This window comes from Bos javanicus, chromosome 4 (assembly GCF_032452875.1).
Source record: "Bos javanicus breed banteng chromosome 4, ARS-OSU_banteng_1.0, whole genome shotgun sequence".
NCBI classification, from domain to species: Eukaryota; Metazoa; Chordata; class Mammalia; order Artiodactyla; family Bovidae; genus Bos; species Bos javanicus.
Genome location: NC_083871.1, coordinates 14,285,100 through 14,307,493, shown reverse-complemented (window position 1 = coordinate 14,307,493; position 22,394 = coordinate 14,285,100). Strand labels below are relative to the sequence as shown.

The 22,394-nt window shown below is 41.1% G+C and overlaps 1 protein-coding gene across 1 annotated transcript; it reads right to left on the bottom strand.

The window, feature by feature from the left end:
- Nucleotides 1-19,872: 19,872 nt before the first annotated feature.
- On the bottom strand, nucleotides 19,873-20,470 carry LOC133245854 (large ribosomal subunit protein eL42-like). The gene has a single exon (XM_061413506.1). It carries the CDS (start codon nucleotides 20,349-20,351, stop codon nucleotides 19,953-19,955), a length of 399 nt encoding a protein of 132 aa, XP_061269490.1. The 5' UTR covers nucleotides 20,352-20,470; the 3' UTR covers nucleotides 19,873-19,952.
- Nucleotides 20,471-22,394: the final 1,924 nt, after the last annotated feature.

Here is a 22,394-nt window from a genome sequence, read left to right as displayed (position 1 = left end):
CATTTTTTCTTTGCACTTTTATGTAAGTGTATCTGTAGGAGGAATTTCTAGAAGGAAGCTATACATCTTTTCCAATTTACATGCTGACAATATATAAGTCAGACTTAGCACTTCTAAGATATTATCCAGAGGCTATATCTGCAGATGAATAACTCTGAAAACATTTAATTGATTAGCAGGAGGAGTTAAATGTTGAATGACCTCTATCCTTGTATGAAAATACATCTCCATTTCACTACTCTTTTTGATGAGTTGATGTTACCATAGAGTGATTTATGAACGATTTCCAAAGTAATTTCCTTAATTTGGGGGTTATAGATATTTCACAGACTTTCAAATAAGAGAATAATGGCCACTGAAAATAACAGAATAAATTTGTGAGAAAAAAGAGTAGTTTGAAAAAATGATGTTTTCCAAATGTTCCTCATATTTCGTTCAAGGCTCATCTCTCATTCACAGTACCTTATTGTTTTTAAAAATGTTTTGTGCTTTTTGCGTGTGTGATATGCTGAAGGTTACTGGCATATGCCTTATTTTTGCAAATCAAATGTTTCTTTAAAATTCAACAAATTTTCAATGAGAGTTCATTAGGTTGAGAAATGGTTCAGAACTCATTTTAAAACATGCATGATAATTAGGGAACATCAAAGAGTATTGTTACATTCTAAACAGTAAACAACCTACTGTTAATGAGTTAACAAATTCCAAACACTAACCCACAGAACAGAGAGAACAGAAGCTTTGTTTTTTTAAGGCAAGTCTAGATTAAGCTAATGATTTACTCAATCCTGCTTCTCAAAAACGAGTTTCACTGAAGACTGCAGGTATCATTGCAAGGGTCAAAGTTCATGAAACTTTGGAGCTGAGAGACCTTAGGTACCTCTCTATCTATCAGCAGCCCTGCCAGCAGATGAGGAAACTGATCTGACCCGTGTCATGTTTGGTTCCCAACAGGCTGAACTAGGACATAGCTTTTCTCCTCTCAACCTAGGTTACTTTCTACTATATTTTGCTGTGTCTGTATTCAGATATGTAAAAGTACTCACAACACTAGCTAACAAGTTTACTAGTGGTGTATTATTTTTTTAATTGATATTTTAAAAATCTTTCATGTTGAGAATCACTGTGATAAATAACAGGGATTCACCAGTGAGTGAGAAGGAAAGTTTCTCTTTCAGGAGTCCATGTTCTGGTGGGAAAAGCATATACCCTTGATTAGAAAAGCATCAGAACAAGAATGAGAAATCCAGCTAGGACTGATTAGCTTTCTCCCCTGGGCTTGTTAGCAGTAGTAGAATGTCTGTCTCATTATATCATTTTTGCCCCGAGATCTGTGTGCTTGTGTGCTCAGTCGCTCTGTGGTGTCTGACTCTTTGCGACCGCAAGGACTGTATCCTGCCAGTCTCCTCTGTCCATGGAATTTTCCATGGCAGAAATACTGGAGCAAGTTGCTGTTTCCTTCTCCGGGGGATCTTTCCGACCCAGGAGTCGAACCCAGGGTTCTTGCACCTCCTGCGTTGGCAGGCATATTCTTTACCGCTGAGCCACCTGGGAAGCCCTGATATCTATCACATTTTAATTACAATTATAATCCCTTATATTATTATAATATTTCAGGTTTAAAAACATGTCTCCATCACTGTATCTGATTCTACAGTAAAATGTGATACAGACATCATCTCCATTTTCTAATTTAAAAACCCGAAGCTAAGAGTGGGTGCCTTACTCAAAGCCTCACAGCCAGGAAGTTGTAGAACTGGGTCTACAATCCCAGGCTTCTGGCTTTCAGTCCAATGAGTTGGTCATAATATTAATCAACTGGAGTTTCCAAAATTACAAACATTTAGTTTTCTGGGAATTTTGAGGTTACTTTAGAAGGGAGATCCTTCAGTGGAAGTTTGGGTAACCTAAATATCCAAATTATAGCATGCTTTCTTGGAAAAGGAAAATAGTAGCGCCCAAAAATTCCATGGAAGTGCTTGTGGCTGTTAGTGAACTGTGAGGATGGCGTTTTGCTAGAAGCATGAAACCACAGTCAGCTTTGAGTTCCTTGGTTTGTTTGTTCCATTTCTTGTCATGGGGATAAGGAAACTTGAAAATAAAATATCACTGAAATTAAATGTGTCTGGAAAGAAGTTTAACAAAATGTTACCAGTCTTGGGTGGTTGGGTTACAAGTTAACTTCATTTTCTTTTTATGCATTTTCCACATTTCCTACAATAATTGTTATTTTTATGATCAGAAGCTATATAATTCATCTACAGCTCTATATGGTTCCCAACCTATTCAAAAAGAGAAAGAAATTTAAACTTTCTTAAGCTGAATATTTGGATAGACAGATACTTGGACGTTTTCCTAACAAATGAACACTCTTAAACATCAGTCTGTGAGTAAGCTAAAGAATTCATCCAGGCATTCGTTCAATCTTCTAACAGATATTAATTGAGCATCCACACGTGCCAAGCATACTTAGGCACTGGGAATACAGGACTGAAGGGCTTCCCAGGTGGTGCTAATGGTAAAGAACCTTCTGCCAATGCAGGAGACAGACTCCATCCCCGGCTTGGGAAGGTCCCCTGGAGGAGGGCACGGCAACCCACTCCAGTGTTCTTGTCTAGAGAATCCCACAGTCAGAGGAGCCTGGCAGGCATGGTCCATACGGTCAAAAAGAGTTAGATATGACTAAAGCCACTTAGCACACATGCAAGTATGCAACATGCTGCTGCTGCTGAGTCACTTCAGTCGTGTCCGACTCTGTGCGACCCCATAGACGGCAGCCCACCAGGCTGCCCCGTCCCTGGGATTCTCCAGGCAAGAACACTGGAGTGGGTTGCCATTTCCTTCTCCAATGCATGAAAGTGAAAAGTGAAAGTGAAGTCGCTCAGTCGTGTCCGACTCCTAGCGACCCCAAGGACTGCAGCCCACCAGGCTCCTCCGTCCATGGAATTTTCCAGGCAAGAGTACTGGAGTGGGGTGCCATTGCCTTCTCCAATCGGCTGTATCCCAATACAAAGTAGAAAGTTTTAAAGTTTGAAAAAAAAGTCCAGACCAGAAGAGTAATATTCGCCTCCAAGTTGATGTCCGTCCTGTCTGTCTGAACTGTGAAGCTCCTCACCAAGTGTGGCGGGCAGAACAGAGGCTCCTCAAGCACGTCCTCGTCCAAATCCCTGAAACCACTGTACACATCAGAAGGGATTTTGCAGATATGATTAAGTTAAGGAGATGGCAAAATGAGCCTGGATTATACAGGTGTTTTCTATGTAATCAGAAAGTCTTAAGTGGAGATAGGAGACTGGTAATCAGGGAAGAGATTTAAGCTGCTGTGCTGCTGGTTTTAAAGATAGAAAAAGGATCTATGGGCCAAGGAACGCTGGCAGCCTCTAGATGCTGGAAAAAGCAAAGAAACAGATTCTTTGCTAGAGCCTCCAGGAGGAACACAGTCCTGCCAAGACCTTGATTTTGGCCCAGCAAAATCCAGTTTGGATTCTTCTGAACTCCAGATCTGACTGATAAATTTTGGTGGTTTTATGACACTAAGAGTGTGATAATTTGTTACAGCAGCAGTAAGAAACTCATACACCAAGTTACCGACATGATTTCCTTCTCCGACGTTATTTCCTTCTAGTACTTCTCTCTAGCTGAAATTCTGTTGTTCGGTTGACTTGCTTGTTAGTTGTTTCTAGATCACTCCACTCCTTCAGGAATAGAAACTTTTCAAGATGAGGAGGGGTAGCCCTCAGATTGAGCCCATTGCCCGTCCCACACTGAGTCAATGAACTACTAATAATGTTGTTGAAATTGCTCAACATTACTCAGTAACACCAGAGAGCAGGAATGTGGTATTCATTCTTAGGAATCTATTGTGTTCAGGGACATGAGAAGCAATGGGATGGAGAGAAGTATAAACAGCTCCTGATACCCAGGAGATCACAATCCAGTCACATGGAATAACAAGGTAATAGTGATGTAAGATTGCTTTGAACAATTAAGATGCAAATAGAATAGCAATGTTTTGGAAGTCTGTGATTTAAAAGAAAGGCATGATGGGGCACCGTGGTGAAGAGCATTGGCTTTAGACTCAATGCATTTAGTTGAGCACACTTCTTTCCCCAGAGTGACCAGGGGTACCTAATTTCTCCAACTTGATATCTTCATTAGTAAAATGTGGATGATGAGATCCATGCCAGGGGGTGTTGTGATAATTAAATGAGAAAATGTATAATGCCTGGCATAAAATAATAACTCAATGAATCATAACAAAATTTCAGTTTATTTCTCAATATTCAGAAGCAATTTTTATGGAACTAGATGGTTTCTCAACCTTTCCTCATCAGGATCCTCTAGAGCTGAGCTATCTTGTTTTGAAGAGCCCTCCTCCTTTCTCATATCTCCCCACTCCCAAATCTGTAATTTCTGCTCAGTACCAAAATTAATTTGCCAAACCAGATTCTGTCAGTTAGGGTTTCCCTTTGCCTATTTTCTTTCAAGAGATGAACTCCAGCCAGAAAAGGGTTCTAGAGGTTAGTTAGGAGACTCTCTAACTAAAAACACAAATGTGGTTTGGAAAGGGTACCGTAAAAAGGCAGAAATATATGGACACAATGATTCTTTCTTTGTGTTAAGATGGATGAGCTACCTTTGTTAGGGCGATTTTGTTTACCTATGTTCTTTTTATAAATGCTGTATATCAATATAAAATCCCTTACTGTTTATTTTCCACTGGACTTTTCTTCCTCTCTCTTTCTTTTTAAACTATTTATTTATTTGACTGTGCTGGGTCTTAGTTACAGCACGCTAGACCTTCAGTCTTCATTGCAGCATGCGGGATCTTTGGTTGTGGCATGCAGACTCTTAGCTGTGGCATGTGGGATCCAGTTCCTTGACCAGGGATTGAACCTGGGCCCCCTGCACAGGGAGAACAGAGTCTTAGCCACTGCACCACCAAGGAAGTTCCTGAACCTTTCTCAATGTAAATTTCACTGTTTTCTTGGCAACACCTTACTGCCAAGCTGATGAGAAAGGCAGCAATTCTACCTCCCCAAAGTTAAAACTGTGCAGTTAAACACATGCAAGATTTTTTCTCTAACACATAAAAATGCTTTATCTTATTTCTCTTCCATGTAAACCAACATGCAAAAGTACTCCATCTCGTATTCTGAATTCTTACCAGCTAAGTGAAAGGAATAACTAGGAATGATCAACAGACAAATCGACCTATGGAAAAGAATCAAGAACCCAGAAATAAACCCAAGCATATATGGCCAACTAATATTTGGCAGAGGAGCCAAGAACACTGAATGGGAAAAAGACAGTCTCTTCAACTGATGCTTGGAAAATTGGATATTCACATGAAAAAGAATGAAACTTAACCCTTATCTTACACCACTCATGAAAATTAACTCAAATGGATTAAAGACATAAATATAAGACCTGAAACCATGAGACTCCTGGAAGAAAACAGGAAAAAAACTCCTTGACATGGGAATTGGTAGTGATTTTTCTTGGAAACCTAAACCACGAGCAACAAAATAAAAAATAAATACATATGGCTACATCAAACTAAAAAGCTTCTGCACAGCAAAAGAAGCCATCAACAAATTGAAAAAAAATAGGAAAAATATTTGCCAATATTCAAAATATGTAAAGAACTCATACATATCAATGGCAAAAAAAAAAAAAAAAAAACAATTTAAAATCGGGCAAAGGACTTGAATAGACATTTCTCCAAAAGAGATATAAAAATGACCAACAGAAACATGAAAAGGTGCTCAACATCACTTATAATTAGGGAAATGCAAACTAAAACTACACTGAGATATTACCTTAAGCCTGTTAGAATAGCTGTCATCAAATGATAAGGGGGAAAAAAAGATAACAAATGCTGGTGTAGATGTGGAGAAAAGGGGAATCCTTGTGCGCTGCTGGTGGGATTGTACAGTGGCACAGCCACTATGGAAAACAGTACAGAGTTTCCTCAAAAATTTAAATATAGATCTGCCCTATGATCCAGCAATTCCAGCTCTGGAAACATAGTCAACGGAAATGAAAACACTAACATGAAAAGATATCTGTACCTGCATATTCAGAGCAGCATTATTTACAGAAGCCAAGACATGGAAACAAACTTAGTGTTCATCAGTGGATGAATGAATTAAAAAATTGTGGTATATAAATATGTAGATAGATACAATGGAATATTATTCAACCATAAAAAGTGAGGAAATCCTACCATTTGTGACAACATAGATGGAATTCCAGCTGAGCTATTTCAAATCTTAAAAGATGATGCTGTTAAAGTACTACACTCATAATACCAGCAAATTTGGAAAACTCAGCCGTGGCCACAGGACTGGAAAAGGTTAGTCTTCATTCCAATCTCAAAGAAAGGCAATGGCAAAGAATGTTCAGATTACCTTACAATTCCACTCATTTCCTATGCCAGCAAGATTATGCTAAAAATCCTTCAAGCTAGAACTTCAGCAGTACATGAACCAAGAACTTACAGATGTGTAAGCTCGATTTAGAAAAGGCAGAGGAGCCAGAGATCAAATTGCCAACATACGCTGGATCATAGAGAAAGCAAGGGAATTCCAGGAAAACATCTACTTCTAATTCATTGACTATGCTAAAGCCTTTGACTGTGTGAATCACAGCAAACTGTGGAAAATTTTTAATGAGATGGGAATACCAGACCACATCACCTGAGAAACCTGTATGCAGGACAAGAAGCAATAGTTAGAACCGGACATGGAACGACAGACTGGTTCAAAATTGGGAAAGGAGAACACCAAGGCTGTATATTGTTACCCTGCTTATTTAACTTATATTCAGAGTACATCATGCGAAATGCCAGGCTGGATGAAGCACAAGCTGGAATCAAGATTACCAGGAGAAATATCAACAACCTTAGATATGCAGATGATGCCACTTAATGGCAGACAGTGGAGAGGAGCTAAAGAACCTCTTGATGAAGGTGAAAGAGGAGAGTGAAAAAGCTGGCTTAAAACTCAACCTTCAAAAAATTAAGATCATAGTATCTGGTTCTATCACTTTATGGCAAATAGATGAGGAAAATGTGAAAACAGTGTCAGATTTTATTTTCTTGGGCTCCTCAATCAGTGTGGATGGTGACTGCAGCCACAGATTAAAAAATGCTTGCTTCTTGGAAGAATAGCTATGACAAACTTAGACAGTGTATTAAAAAGCAGAGGAGACATCATTTTGCTGACAAAGGTCTGTACAGTCAAAGCTATGATTTTTCCAGTAGTCACGTATGGATGTGACAGTTGGACCATGAATAAGGCACCAAAGAATTGATGCTTTTGAACTGTGGTGCTGGGGAAGACTCTTGAGAGTCCCTTGGACAGAGAGCAGATCAAACCCAGTCCATCCTAAAGGAAATGAGTCCTGAATATTCATTGGAAGGATTGATGCTCAAGCTGAAGCTCCAATACTTTGGTCACCTGATGCAAAGAACTGACTCATTGGAAAAGACTGTGATGCTTGGAAAGATTGAAGGCAGGAGGAAAAAGGGATGACAGAGGATGAGATGGTTGGATGGCATCACTGACTCAATGGATATGAATTTGAGCAAACTCTGGGAGACAGTGAAGGACAGGGAAGCCTGACATGCTGCAGTTCATGGGGTTGCAAAGAGTCGGACTCAGCTTGGTGACTGAACAACAAAGATGAAGCCTAAGGGCATAATGCTAAGTGAAATAAGTCAGACAGAGAAAGACAAGTACATTGTGATCTCACTTATATGTGGAATCTAAATAAAACAACCCAAAACAACCCCAAAAATGAACAAACAAAAACCCACACCAAACTAAGGAAAAAGAAATCAGATTTGTGGTTACCAGGGGTGAGGGTCAGGGACGGAGGAGGGGAGGAAGGTGTCAAAAGGTACAAACTTCCAATTATAAGATAAGTAAGTAACCCACTTACTTATCCAAGAATGGGAGTATTCTTGCCTGGAGAATCCCAAGGACAGAGGAGTCTGGCAGGCTACAGTCCATGGGGTTGCAAAGAGTCGGACATGACTGAGCGACTAAGCACGGGATATGATGTCCGATAGTGATGGCTGTAGTTAATACTGCTGTATGATCATTGGAAAGTTGTTAAGAGAGTGGATCTTAAGAGTTCTCATCACAAGAAGAAAACTTTTTTCTTTTCTTTTCATTGTATATGTGAGATGACAGTGATTAACCAAATCTGCTGTAATCATTTTACAATATATATAAATCAACCATGCTGTACACCTTAAATTTATACAATGATGTATGTCAGTTACTTCTTAATAACACTGGGGAAAAAAAAGATGATCAAATCACTTGATTCTTTTAGGATTTAAATAGTGTTATTACATGTGGGAGCAGATGTGTCTTCTTTCCTTTGCTTCGCAAATATGAAGAAATCTGGTCCCAGTCCCAGTCCTTAAAGCCAGAGCTGTGCAATGGGAATTATCATCAGTAATCTCCTCATATGCTGGAGTCTTTCAGAAAATCCAATCTTCCCACTGAGTGAAGGGTCTCAGTAAATATGGCATCTCCCCACCGTTTATTTTGGCAGCTACTCAGGATTCTATAATAGGGTCATTTTCCTTTTGGAGAGGTGGGAAATTTGAGGAGAGTAGTCTGTGGACTCATGCATGGAAGGATAGACCCCGTGAAGAGCTCTTATAATTTATGATGGGCAGTGGCCTGGGGCGACTGTTAACTGCAGCACAGCCTCCCCCGGAGAACACAGCTTTGGTTGGCCTTTCTGGCTCGCCTGCTGAGACCCACGTGGAACCTCAGTAGGCATAGTAGGTGGTATGTAATTCCTGGGCTCCCAGAAGGCAATAGGAACCAACTTCAAACACTTGTAAAAGAATTCAGGCTGTTTAACAGTGGGGATCTTCCAGTGGAGGCAAGTGAATAAATGTCAGTCTCTCTCCTTTAGAAATATAAACCACTGTATATGTTTTGCCAAGTGTATAAGTGTGTGTGAAGACTGGACTCTGTTCCTATCTCAGGTTATTCAATTCAGTTCATCATAACTATGTATTTAATGCTTTTTGTGTGTATATCTCTGTACATTATTCTGTGGGAAACAGACATGAGTAATGAAGACAGAAGGAAGGGAAAGTCATATTTATAGACTCCATTCTATGTGTGTGCATGCTGAGTTGTGCAGTCGTGTCCAACTCTTTGCAGCTTCATGGACTGTAGCCCACCAGGCTCCGCTGTCCATGGGATTTTTTTCAAGAACTCTGGAGGGGGTTTCCATTTCCTTCTCCTAGGTGTTTTCCCTACCCAAGGATCAAACCTGCCTCTCCTATGTCTCCTACATTGCAGACAGATTTTTTATCCACTGAGTCCCTGGGGAAGCCCATTCTATGTGCCTGCTTTAAATTTCTTTTAATTGTTACAGCAGGGAGAGGCTGGGTAGTTTAGATTAAAGGTACAGACTTGTGTAATGGAGGGTCAAAATAGAAGGAGTTAGATAAAGTAGAAATTTCTTTTCTTTTCTTTTTTCATGCCAGAGTCCAGAAGTAGTTGCTCCAGGACTGGTGTGACAGTTCTGTTCTGGGGACCCAGACACTTTCTATCTTGTTGCTCAGCCATCCTTCGGGTACTATTCTCATCTACATGGTCTGAAATGGCTCTCCACCCCATCTACATTCCCTCCCCTTTGCATATATTAGTTCTGCTCACACCCTGTTTGCCAAAGAGTAGCCTCCTGGCCAAAGCCACCTAGGTAATATAGGTTTTATTATGGGCAGTCTCAGACCAAGCTAAAAAACAGAAATTCATATACATGAGAGAAAAGGCAAAAGACATATTGTGGAATGTGGCTAGTTAACAATGATTCCCACTTTACAGTTATGAAGTTGAGGTTCATATGGAGTCAAACAACCTACCTAAGATCCACCCCCCAGTTTCTCAATATAGCCCCTCTCTGTGACATTGCACCATAGCTGCTTTAGGCTTTTGACTAAGCTATTTCTGCCAGAACAGAGCCCTGAAATGCCAGAGTTATGCATGTCCACAATAAGTTTTATATCCTTTATGTAAAGGGAAATAAGGCTGTGAGGAAAGTCACTTAAGGTAGAGATTTAAAGTGCTCAAGAGGTACCATTTAGCAAGGGCAAATAAGGTTGAAGTAAGTAGAACTTTCACGGAACTATAGGAAGAAGTCCAAACCAACCAGCTAGGGAAGCAAGATGGGTGAGACCTGCCCGGGAGACGTCAAGGCAGGGCCCTCCCGCTCTCTGGTTTTATACCCTCATCGTGACAGTAGTCACTATCATGAATGCTCAACTCTGCCATTGTAACTTGCAAGCAGCCATAAATTAGACAACACAAAAGCAAAAGGGTGTGGCTGTGTTCCAATAAAATGTTACTTATGAACACTGTATTTTGCCTTTCATGATTTTCATATGAAAATTTGTGTAAAATCATAATTTTACACAAATTATTATTCACCTTTTGATCTTTAAAGAACCATTGAATACGTAAAAATTATTTTAAGCTTGTGTCCATTTAAAAACAGATAATGGGTACATCCCTATCATGGACTATAACTCAGCAATAAAAAGAAACAAACTCTTGATGCATGCCACAACTTGGATAGATCTCAAAGGAATTATGCTGAGTGAAACAGTCCATCTCGAAGGTCACAGACTATGTAATTCCATTTATATAACTTTCTTAAAGTGACAAAATTATAGCGACAGAGACACATTAGTGGTTAGGGGTTAGGAATTATTGGAGCTAGGAGCATGGTTGTGACTACAAAGGCGGCATGAGGAAGATTTCTCTGATAAGGAAATCCTTCTCTGCCTTTACTGAAGTGATGACTACATGAATCTAGGCAGGCATTGATACAATGGTGGAGACACACACACACTGCCATACGGATTTCCTGCCTTTGCTGTTATATTATAATTGTGTAAAATGTAACCCTTGGGGGACACTGAGTGAAGGGTCCTTGACATCTTTATGTACTATCTTTGCAATTTCACAGTTATAATGAATCATATTTCAAAATACAAACTTAAATATAGAATTTCAAAACAAACAGGGGTTGGATTTGGTTTATAGACTATAGTTTGTACACTGGACTAGAAAGAAACATTTGAAGAATGTAACAGGAAAAATTAATATGCATAAACACAGAATATATGTCAATGAGGAAATCAAAAACAACCCTTTTAAAAAAAATGATATAATGTGCTTAGTTGCTCAGTCATGTCTGACTTTTTGCTACCCCATGGTCTGCAGCTTGCCAGGCTCCTCTGTCCATGGGGATGCTCCAGGAAAGAATACTGGATTGGGTTGCCATGCCATCCTCCAGGGGATTTTCCCATGGGGATCTTCCCTCAAGGATTGTACCTGCATCTCTTACATCTCCTGCTTTGGCAGGCAGGCTCTTTACCACTAGTGCCACCTAGGAAGCCCCAGTTTCAGGTTTCAGTTCAGTTCAGTTCAGTCATGTCCGACTCTTTGCGACCCCATGAATTGCAGCATGCCAGGCCTCCCTGTCTATCACCAACTCCCAGAGTTCAATCAGACTCACGTCCATCAAGTCAGTGATGCCATCCAGCCATCTCATCCTCTGTCATCCCCTTCTCTTCCTGCCCCCAATCCCTCCCAGCATCAGAGTCTTTTCCAATGAGTCAACTCTTCCCATGAGGTGGCCAAAGTACTGGAGTTTCAGCTTTAGCATCATTCCTTCCAAAGACATCCCAGGGCTGATCTCCTTCAGAATGGACTGGTTGGATCTCCTTGTAGTCCAAGGGACTCTCAAGAGTCTTCTCCAACACCACAGTTCAAAAGCATCAATTCTTCAGTGCTCAGCTTTCTTCACAGTCCAACTCTCACATCCATACATGACCACAAGAAAAACCATAGCCTTGACTAGACGGACCTTTGTTGGCAAAGTAATGTCTCTGCTTTTGAATATGCTGTCTAGGTTGGTCATAACTTTCCTTCCAAGGCGTAAGCGTCTTTTAATTTCATGGCTGCAGTCACCATCTGCAGCGATTTCAGGTTTATTGAGGATATAAAAATGGCTAAAAGAGTCCAGTAATAAAAAAAAATGACAACATTCTGTTACAGTATCAAAACCAAATAAGATTAATGCTATCAAGTGCTAGCAGCTTTGTGGAGAAGTTGATAATGTCATACACTGTTGGTAGGCAAGTAAAGGTAAATTAACTTTGAAAGACAATTTGGTAGTTCCTATGAAAAATTTAAATAGACATCCCTTTGGTCCACCAATTGCATATCTCCAAATTAGTTCTGTGAAAATACTTACACGAGATCGCAAAGATATGAGTATAAGGATGTTCAATATAATTTAGTTGGTTTTTTTAAAGGAAGCTTTACTGAGAGGAAAACAATAGAATGGGAAAGACTAGAGATCTCTTCAGGAAACTGGAGGTGCCAAGAGAACACTTCACGCAAAGATGAGCACAATAAAGGACAGAAATATCAAGGACCTAATAAAAGCAGAAGAGATTAAGAAGAGGTGTCAAGAATACACAGAAGAACTATTAAAAAAAAAAAAAAGATCTTAATGACCTAGATAACCATGATGATGTGTTCACACAACTAGAGCCAGGTATCCTGGAGTGTAAAGTCAAGTAGCCCTTAGGAAGCATCACTATGAACAAAGCTACTGGAGGTGGTAGAATTCCAGCTGAGCTGTTTCAAGTCCTAAAAGTTGATGCTGTTAAAATATTGCACTCAATATGTTAGCAAATTTGGAAAATTCAGCAGTGGCCACAGGACTGGAAGAGGTCAGTTTTCTTTCCAATCCCAAAGAAGGGCAATGCCAAAGAATGTTCAAACTACCATATAATTATGCTCATTTCACATGCTAACAAGGTAATGCCAAAATCCTTCAAGCTAGGCTTCAGCAGCACTTGAATTGAGAACTTCTACACGTAAAAGCTGGATTTAGAAAAGACAAAAGGAACCAGAGATCAAATTGCCAATATCCTTTGGACCATAAAAAAAGCAAGGGAATTACAAAAAAACATCTATTTCTGCTTCAATGACTATGCCAAAGCCTTTCACTGTGTGGGATCACAACAAACTGTGGAAAATTCTTAAAGAGATGGGAATACCAGGCCACCTTACCTGCCTCCTGCAAAGCCTGTATGCAGGTCAAGAAGCAACAGAACCAGACATGGAAAAACAGACTGGTTCAAATTTGGGAAAGGAGTATGTCAAGGCTGTATATCGTTACCCTGCTTATTTAACTTATATGCAGAGTATATCATGTGAAATGCCAAGCTGGATGAATCACAAGCTGGGATCAAGATTGGTGGGAGAAATATCAACAAACTCAGATACACAGATGATACCACTCTAATGGCAGAAAGTGAAGAGGAATTAAAGAGCCTCTTGATGAGGGTAAAAGAGGAGAATGAAAAAGCTGGCCTAAAACTCAATGTTTAAAAAACTAAGCTCATGATATCTGGTGCTATCACTTCACGGCAAATAGATAGGGGAAAAGTGGAAACAGTGACAGATTTTATTTTCTTGGGCTCCAGAATCACTGCAGATGGTGACTGCAGCCACAAAACTAAAAGACACTTGCTCCTTGGAAGAAAACCTATGACAAACCTAGACAGAGTATTAAAAACCAGAGACATCACTTTGCCAACAAAGGTCCATAGAGTCAAAGTTGCAGTTTTTCCAGTAGTTATGTACAGGTGTGAGAGTTGGACCATAAAGAAGGCTTAGCATCAAAGAATTGATGCTTTCAAATTGTAGTGCTGGAGAAGACTCTTGAGATTCCCTTGGACTGCAAACCAGTCAATCCTAAAGGAAATCAACATGAATATACATCGGAAGGACTGATGCTGAAGCAGAAGCTCCAATACTTTTGCCACCTGATGTGAAGAGCCAACTCACTGGAAAAGACTCTGATGCTGGGAAAGATTGAGGGCAGGAGGAGAAGGGGATGACAGAGGATGAGATGGTTGGATGGCATTACCTACCCAATGGACATGAGTTTGAGCAAACTCCAGGAGATAGTGAAGGACAGGGAAGCCTGGCATCCTGCAGTCCAGGGATCGCAAAGAGTCAAACACAACTTAATGACTGAACAACAATATCAACACTGAGCTATAATTTATATACCATAAAATTATCTGATTTAAAATATTCAAGTCAGTGATTTTTAGTAATTAAAGAGTCATAAAACCATTACTAAAATCCAATTTTAGAACATTTCCATTACCCCCTGAAAGATGCCTCCCACCCATTTGTAGTTGCTTCCTGTTTCAATCCCAGCCCTAAGTAACCACTAATGTTCCTTAGCCTCTATGGATCTGTCTCTCCTGGATGTTTCATATAAATAACAAATTTTAGTTTTAATTGGAACATGCTCAATTCTCAGCAGCATAAAATTTCTTTCACTAATACCAGTTATGGACATGATTTTAAATTGTGCTTAAATGTAGCTTAAAGACATTAAGAATACAGCTTCAACAAGGAGGAGATTGAAGGATATTACGTACCGTGTAAGAGAGATTGGTATGAACACATTTGCATGTATACGGTCTTCCTTTAGAATTTGATCAGTAAAATCAGTGACACTTTGTCGTTAGAGAAATATCATGCAGCTATGATATTATTCCCCATTCATAGGGGATGAAAAATTGATCTGTATATTTTCAATGCGGGAGGCATTGGTACTTTGACAGAGTTCTATTGCAGTGACAGTGTTCTTATTATGCCAAATGTCTAATGTACACCTAATGATTGTGTTATACACAGAAAGCTGCTATGCTCTGATTACCAACTACTGTTTATAAGCTTTTGAATGCATTTTTGTAATGCTGAAAAAAGATGGAAAAAGTCACAAATAGGGAGAAAATGGAAAAGAAAGTGATCCATAAACAATGGGGCTTCATATAGCTCCATGTGGCTGCATCAAGACTCATGATGTCTGAGAGTCTCTGACAAGTTTTAAGAGCGTGATAAATGTCTAGGTGTAATAGCAATAAAGCAAATAGTAGCCTCCAGTTTAACATGTACATGGGTGTCAAGGATATGGTAACACTTGATATCATGAGGCCTCCTGGCAACTGCTGAGCCCACTACACCCCAACCATAAATCTTCGGTCAACCTAATCAATCAGAGATCAATTTTTCCTGTGGGAAAACTGCTTATTTCCATGTTCACGGTTACTTTCTGTGTTTGTTATGATCCAGTTATATTTCCAAATGTTTGAGAGGTTCAGTGGAGAGGGAAAATAAAGGACTTGGTTCCTTTGGGCAGGGTTGTGTTGTGCTTAGTCACTCAGTCATGTCCAGCTCCCTGGGACCACATGGACTGTAGCCCACCAGGCTCCTCTGTCCATGGGATTTTCTAGGCAAGAGTACCAGAGTGGGTTGCCATGCCCTTCTCTTGAGCAGGCTAGATGTTACCAGTGCTGCAAATTGAGCCATCATGCTAGAGAATCAGGAAGCATAGGGTATTCCCAAATGGGACTAGATCTGGAAACTCGACTGTGTCCTTTCTGTGTGGCGTTAGAAGGCAATCATTTTAGGAGAAAAGTGAAAGAGTAGTAAGAGAAGAGAAGCATCTTCCCCACAGTGTGACGAACAAAAGAACCAAGACATGAGAGTGGGGGAAGAGTTTAAGAAACTGCAATTAGCTCAACTTGACTAAAGCAGATGTTGCAGGGAGGAAATGGCAAAAAATGAGGTTGAAGTGGCAGATAGGGCCAGTAAGCAATTTGAGAACTATCAGAAGATTCTGAGTAAAGGAGTGGACTGATGAGGTTTGGATACTTAAAGTCCACTTTGGAGATAGGGTGGTGGACAGTGTGGAGGTGAGTGAAGCTGGAGGCAAGGAGCCCAGGTGAGAAATTATGTAGAAATTCCTTAGGAGGGGTGATCATGCTTGCACTACCACAGTGGTCGTATTGAGAGAAGAGGTATTGACATGAAGAATCTATAGCACTTGAACCTACAAGGGCTGAACAGATGCAGAGAGTCAGAGAAGGAGAGGAGTCAGGGATGACGCCCATTTTTCTGTTTTGGGCAATAAGGTAGCTGATGGTTCATTCAGGTAGACGTCGGTAGGGGAGCATCTGGTTGGGGTTGTATCCAGTTTGGACATATTACAGTACCAATTAAAGTGAAGTTGCTCAGTCGTGTCTGACTCTTATGACCCCGTGGACTGTAGCCTACCAGGCTCCTCTGTCCATGGGATTTTCCAGGCAAGAATACTGGAGTGGGTTGCCATTTCCTTCTCCAGGGGACCTTCCTGACCCAGGGACTGAACCCGGGTCTCCAGCATTGTAGGCAGATGCTTTTGCTGCCTGAGCCCCAGGGAAGTCGTATCAGTGACCAGAAGGCAAATGCATAAATGTTATGAGTTTGAGGCTTAAGAAGAGAGATAAAGAGGTAAACATAGAGATAAATGAGATGAGACAAGACTACAGAGAAACAAAGACCTACAGAGGGTAAAAATGTCACAAAGATATTATTATTGGACCTGGGTCACAGTCCAGGTTGTCTGACTCCCAGTCCAGTGTTCTTGAGTGACGTCACTCAGTCGTGTCCGACTCTTTGCGACCCCGTGGACTGTAGCCTATCAGGCTTCTTCGTCCATCGGATTTTCCATGCAAGCGTACTGGAATGGGTTGCTGTTTCCTTCTCCAGGAGATCTTCCCGATCCAGGGATTCAACCCAGATCTCCCGCATTGTAGGCAGACGCTTTTACCGTCTGAGCCGCCAAGGAAGATTCTTAGTGTTCTTAGGGGCTTCCAGATGGCCCTGGTGGTAAAGAACCTGCCTCAGATGTAAATTCAATCCCTGCATCAGGAAGATCCCGGGGAGGAGGGCATGGCAACCCACTCCAGTATTCTTGCCTTTAGAATCCCATAGACAGAGAAGTCTGGTGGGCTCTGGTCCATGGGGTTGCAAAGAGTTGGGCAGGACTGGAGAGACTTAGCGCTCATGCTCATAGTGGTCTTGCCTAAGAACCAACATGGTAATTGAGAGCCCCAATTCAGGAAGCAGAGAGAGAGCAGTTTCAGTCTCTCTTTTATATGCAAACTTGCTGCATATAAACCAAACAATATTAAGCAAGTGGCCTAGTCTCTCTTTTCTTAAGTTATGATAAAGTAAAAGTGAAAGTGAAAAGTGAAAGTCACTCAATATGTCCAACTCTTTACAACCCACCAGGCTTCTCCATCCGTGGAATTCTCCAGGCCAGAATAGTTGAGTGGGTAGCTATTCCCTTTTCCAGGAGATCTTCCCAACCCAGGGATCAAACCCAGGTCTCCAATATTGCAGGTGGACTTTTTACCATCTGAGCCACCATGAAAGCCCACGTTATGATAAGGAGATAATAATAACATCAGCCACAAGTGTGCTGGAGAAAGGAAAAGCACTAAAGCATCTCAATCTTTGGCTTATAGCAGAGAATCAACTGATAATGTTACTATCATGTTCAATAAATAGAAGGAAGAAATTAGTATTCTGTATAAAAACAATAGGGTCCATATTTGAAGGGCAGAGTACCAACAGCTTGGCAGTACTATTTGATATATTGGGGGAAGAATGAGCCCATCCAGAAAGAAGGTGATAAATATGCTAAATTCATACAATATGTGTTCAGTGATAAATATTCTAAGCATGCACTTCAATAATTCTCTCATCAGAGCAGCCTTGTTCCCCCCACCATCAGCAGATACTGATAATTAATCAACTGAAATGAATCTTTACAGAATAAACAAATCTGTTATACATGAATGATGATTATGTCTCTCTCAGTTGTGATGGCTTTTCATAACTTATTCATGCTAATGTTATGAAGAGTTTTCCCTCAGGGAACAAAAATCTTCTTTGGGGGGAGACCTCTTTTTAGACTGTTTCTGGTGATCAGTGACATTTCAGCCGTATTCAAAGGGAAGTGGCTAACTGTAAGGAGTCTATGGGAGTTCTGGGGTGTTAGCCCACTCTTCTCACCAGGAGGGAGAGAGCGGGCCCCTTAATCTGTTTCACAGACACTTAGTGCTGATGGCAGAGCTGGGATGGTCTGTCCTGACTGCATTCATGGAAGTGGGCTGACAGCTAGAGTATCCAGATGCAAACAGATGCCTCTGATGGGAGATCTCTGCACAGGCTGCAAAGGAATTGACTTCTGTGGCTCAGGAACATGGAAAAAAAGTAGACAGCGCCAGACAAAAAGAGACCTTGGCTTGGTCCTGCAGAAAATAACAGCTCCATGAATAAAATGTACACGTACACTCTATTAATAGACTCTGACTCCATCTTCATGATTATGTTAAAGAAAATTCTCCGCGAGTCTTTTGCATTTTTGCACATCTTAAGAGCTGAGGCTCTGATGGCCTTGCTCCAAACTATCTTATCAGGACGTTGTATAACAAAGGGACTTAGAAGCTTTGGGACACAGAACAGCATACTTAGTGTCCCTTATAAAAGAGTCAGGCTCCCTAACTAGGGTTCCTCTTCTGTAATGCAGCCCACTGCTTGTGCAGGTGTCACATGACCTCTTTGTGTTGCCCTGTGGGCGTCTGGGCTTAGGGGAAGCCAACGCTGACATTCTGGCTGTTGCTCTTCTGGGAGTACTAAACTGTTCTTTGTCTCTAATCCAGGAGTCTCGTGTCTCCCGCGAGCATCCATGAAACTTGTTAGCTTGCAAGTAGACCAGCATCTTAGGCCCTTTATAGTGCTTAACGCTAGGTTTCAACATGTCTAATATTTAATATGAGTCATTTTCAGTTTTAATGTACCTTAAAATTTTGCTTTTGTGGTTCCATTCCTTCTAAAATGAGATTTAGGAAACAGAGAATGATCTGCAGTCAGTAGAAAGGAAAGCTATTTCTGAAAGAGATGTGGAAAGCCAAATAATAGTCAAAGTGTGTTCTAAATCATTCACAGTATAGAAAATTAGAAATACTTGCCTATATTGTCTTTGACCAAAAAAAAAACAAAAACAAAAATCACCAATGAATGAAAAAAGTAATGTTTTTCTAAAGAGTCAGCCATAACATTTCAGAGTAGGAAAAGAACTTAAAGAGCTTGATTCACTGATTCTCTCCATTAAAAAGAGAAATAAAGACTAACTCTCATTTTCTTCATTTGCATTCTCCATAATGGCTTTTTACAAATGCCTTCAATTTTCCTTAGAAACGTAGAACAAATTTGATGTACAAAGGTATTCATCACGTTTTACTTATGATAGATAAACATGATAAATGGGTGAAAACACCCTCCCGTTAGAGACTGGTTGAGATATGGGTAAATTCTTATGAGGTGATATCAGGAAAACATTAATAATTATGTTTTTCAAGATTATTTCATAACAGGGTAAACTTTTTATGGCATATTGTTTCTTTTTTTTTAATTGGAGGATAATTGCTTTACAGTGTTGGGTTGGTGTCTGCTGTACAACCACTTGAGTCAGCTGTCAGTATACATATATCTCCCCATCTTGAGGCTCCCCCTCACCGAGCCCTCCCCTCTAGGTCCTCACAGAGCTCTGAGCTGAGGTCCCTGTGCTATACAGCTCCTTCCCACAAGCTATCTATTTTACACGTGGTAGTGTATACATATAAGACATGTTGTTAAGTGAGACAGTAAGACATACAAATTGTGTTATCCCGGTCATGTAACGCATCATTATAACACACACTCATGCATGCAAAAAAAAATAACTGGAAGAAAATTACTTTCAAATATTAAAACTCTCAAAATTACTTTCAAATAGTTAAAACTGGATTAGGGGAATATGGATGATATTTTTTCTTTGCTGTCTTCTATGTCGTCAAAAACCCATTATAGTCTAATCAGATGTTTTTTAAAATTTCCCTTAGAGAGTAAAATCAAACTCTTTTTTTTTTTTAAGAGGATTTTATTGATGGCATTTTTATTGTCTTCATAATAAAACAAAATATGAAGCTCAAAACTGGATCACTTGGCCTTTCTCTTCTTATCACCTCCCAGCTCAAAATGCTTGTATCTCTTAATAGCCAGCATTCTCTTCGATCTACAGTTGGGCTCAACACATTCAAGCCTCAGTACAATCTTCTTTGTAGTTTTAGCCTTTTTCCAGAAAATCGGCTTAGTCTGCCCACCATAGCCACTCTGTTTCCTGTCATAACGCCGCTTTCCCTGAACATACACAGAATCCTTGCCCTTCTTGTACTGTGTCACACTGTGGGGCTGGCGCTTCCCACACTTCTTACAGAAAGTCCGGCGGGTTTTTGGAACGTTCACCATGTTTGCGAGAGCGATACCAGCACAGAAAGCTAAAATCAAACTCTTATTCCTAGATAACTCACTTACACTGAAGTTCAGCCTTTGTCTCATCCACCACCGAGCTCGTTTTAGCCTCTCTCCTGTCCATCTGTAACTCTCCTCACAGCGCCGAGTGCACTGTCCAGTGAAGTTCTGAGGGGTGCGGTCTAGTGGGGTTAACACCAACTACCTGATTCCTTGGCCTCCCACTTCACCTTGTCCCTCTCACCCAATTCAACAGACCCCATCTTCATATCAAGTCACATGTACGGAAAATCCCTAGAATTTCTACCCCCAGGAACTCCAGCCTGGACCCTGGCATTGCCAGATTTTTCTAAGCTTGCTGCCTAATGGTGCAAATCAGTGTAAACTGGGATTCTCCAGGCAAGAACACTGGAGTCGGTTGCCATTTCCTTCTCCAATGCAGGAAAGTGAAAAGTGAAAGTGAAGTCACTCAGTCGTGTCCGACTCTTAGTGACCCCATGGACTGCAGCCCACCAGGCTCCTCCAGCCATGGGATTTTCCAGGCAAGAGTACTGGAGTGGGTGCCATTGCCTTCTCTGAGCCTAGCTCTAGAAAAGCACTATTCAAGAGCAATATAACACAAGCCCCTAATTAAAAATTTTCTCTTAGCCACATTAAAAATTTGAAAAGAAACATATGAAATTAATTTTAAGAATATATTTTATTTAACCCAACATGTCTAAATCATTGCCCTTTCAACATGTCATAAATTTAAAATTTATTTATTGAGACATTTTACATATACTTTTCCGTACTAAAATCTCTGTGATCCAATGTGCTTTTTATCTTTTCAGCACATCTCAATTCACACCAGCCACCTCTCAAGTGCCCAGCCTCTCCGCAGCCATGCGGAGCTTGTGCTTTTAGTATCAGACAGCAGAGGTCTGGAGAGATCTTTCCCTGTACAACTTCTGTCCCATGTCCCTTAGCCTGGAGCTTCCAAAAGTGTAAATGCCTGGTGGTAGCTTTGGGGACGGACTCCTCTAGGACAGCTGTCTACCTTTCACCAGGGGCTGTAGAGGAACTTCCCTGGCACAGACTGTGACACACATCCCAAGGGGGATCGGGGCCTTTTGTGGTTTTGCCAGCCCACCAGGCTCCCCGTCCCTGGGATGCTCCAGGCAAGAACACTGGAGTGGGTTGCCACTGCCTTCTCCAATGCATGAAAGTGAAAAGTGAAAGTGAAGCCACTCAGTCGTGTCCAACTCTTCGCAACCCCATGGACTGCAACCTACCAGGCTCCTCCATCCATGGGATTTTCCAGGCAGGAGTACTGGAGTGGGGTGCCATTGCCTTCTCTGGCCACCCAGAGTAGGTACTTATTTATCTGACTGATGAATCTTGCCTGGGTGGGAATGACTCAATTGGAGGTCGATTCCCATATTAAAGGACACTCACAATGTAAATACAGAGGTCATCACTATCCTTAATTAATACCACCCCTCCGATCATCACCAGAGTGAATAGCTTCCTCCTCTTTTGCCTTAGTCTGAGATTGACAATCTGCTGCCTGTCTGTCTGTCTAAATGAATCAGGACAAGCATGTTAGTGCTTGATTGAGCCTCTTCAAAATCAAGTGCGCCCATTTCATTGGTGAAGCAACTGAATCCTGGAGAGGACAAGTGGCTTGCTCACAGTGACAGGGCTGCTAAGTGGCAGAGTTGGGTTGGGATTACGATCCAGACCTCCTGACCCTCATTCCATTATGTCAGGCCTCAGATCACTGATTTTGGCAGTGATGATGGAGCTCACGTGTCAGGTCATTTACTAGGAGAAAGTTCCAGGATTTTCCCTGGGACTACAGGCCATTAGCCTGCCCCAGCTCAGTCCAGCCTCCCTTTCCTAGGTCACCTCTTCACACCACAGGTAAGAGAACAAACAGAAATAGTTATTCACTGTTCTGTGTGCTAAATCACTCAGTCGTGTCCAACTCTTTGTGGCCCCATGGACTGTAGCCTGCAAGGTGCCTCTGTCTGTGGGAATTCTGCAGGAAAGAATACTGGAGTGGGCTGCCACGCCCTCCTCCAGGGGATCTTCCCAACCCAGGGATCGAACCCACGTCTCTTACATCTCGTACATTGGCAGGCAGGT

Excerpts from the sequence above, each read along its gene's own strand:
- LOC133245854 (XM_061413506.1), bottom strand. The coding sequence starts at position 20,351 with ATGAGACAAAGGCTGAACTTCAGTGTAAGTGAGTTATCTAGGAATAAG.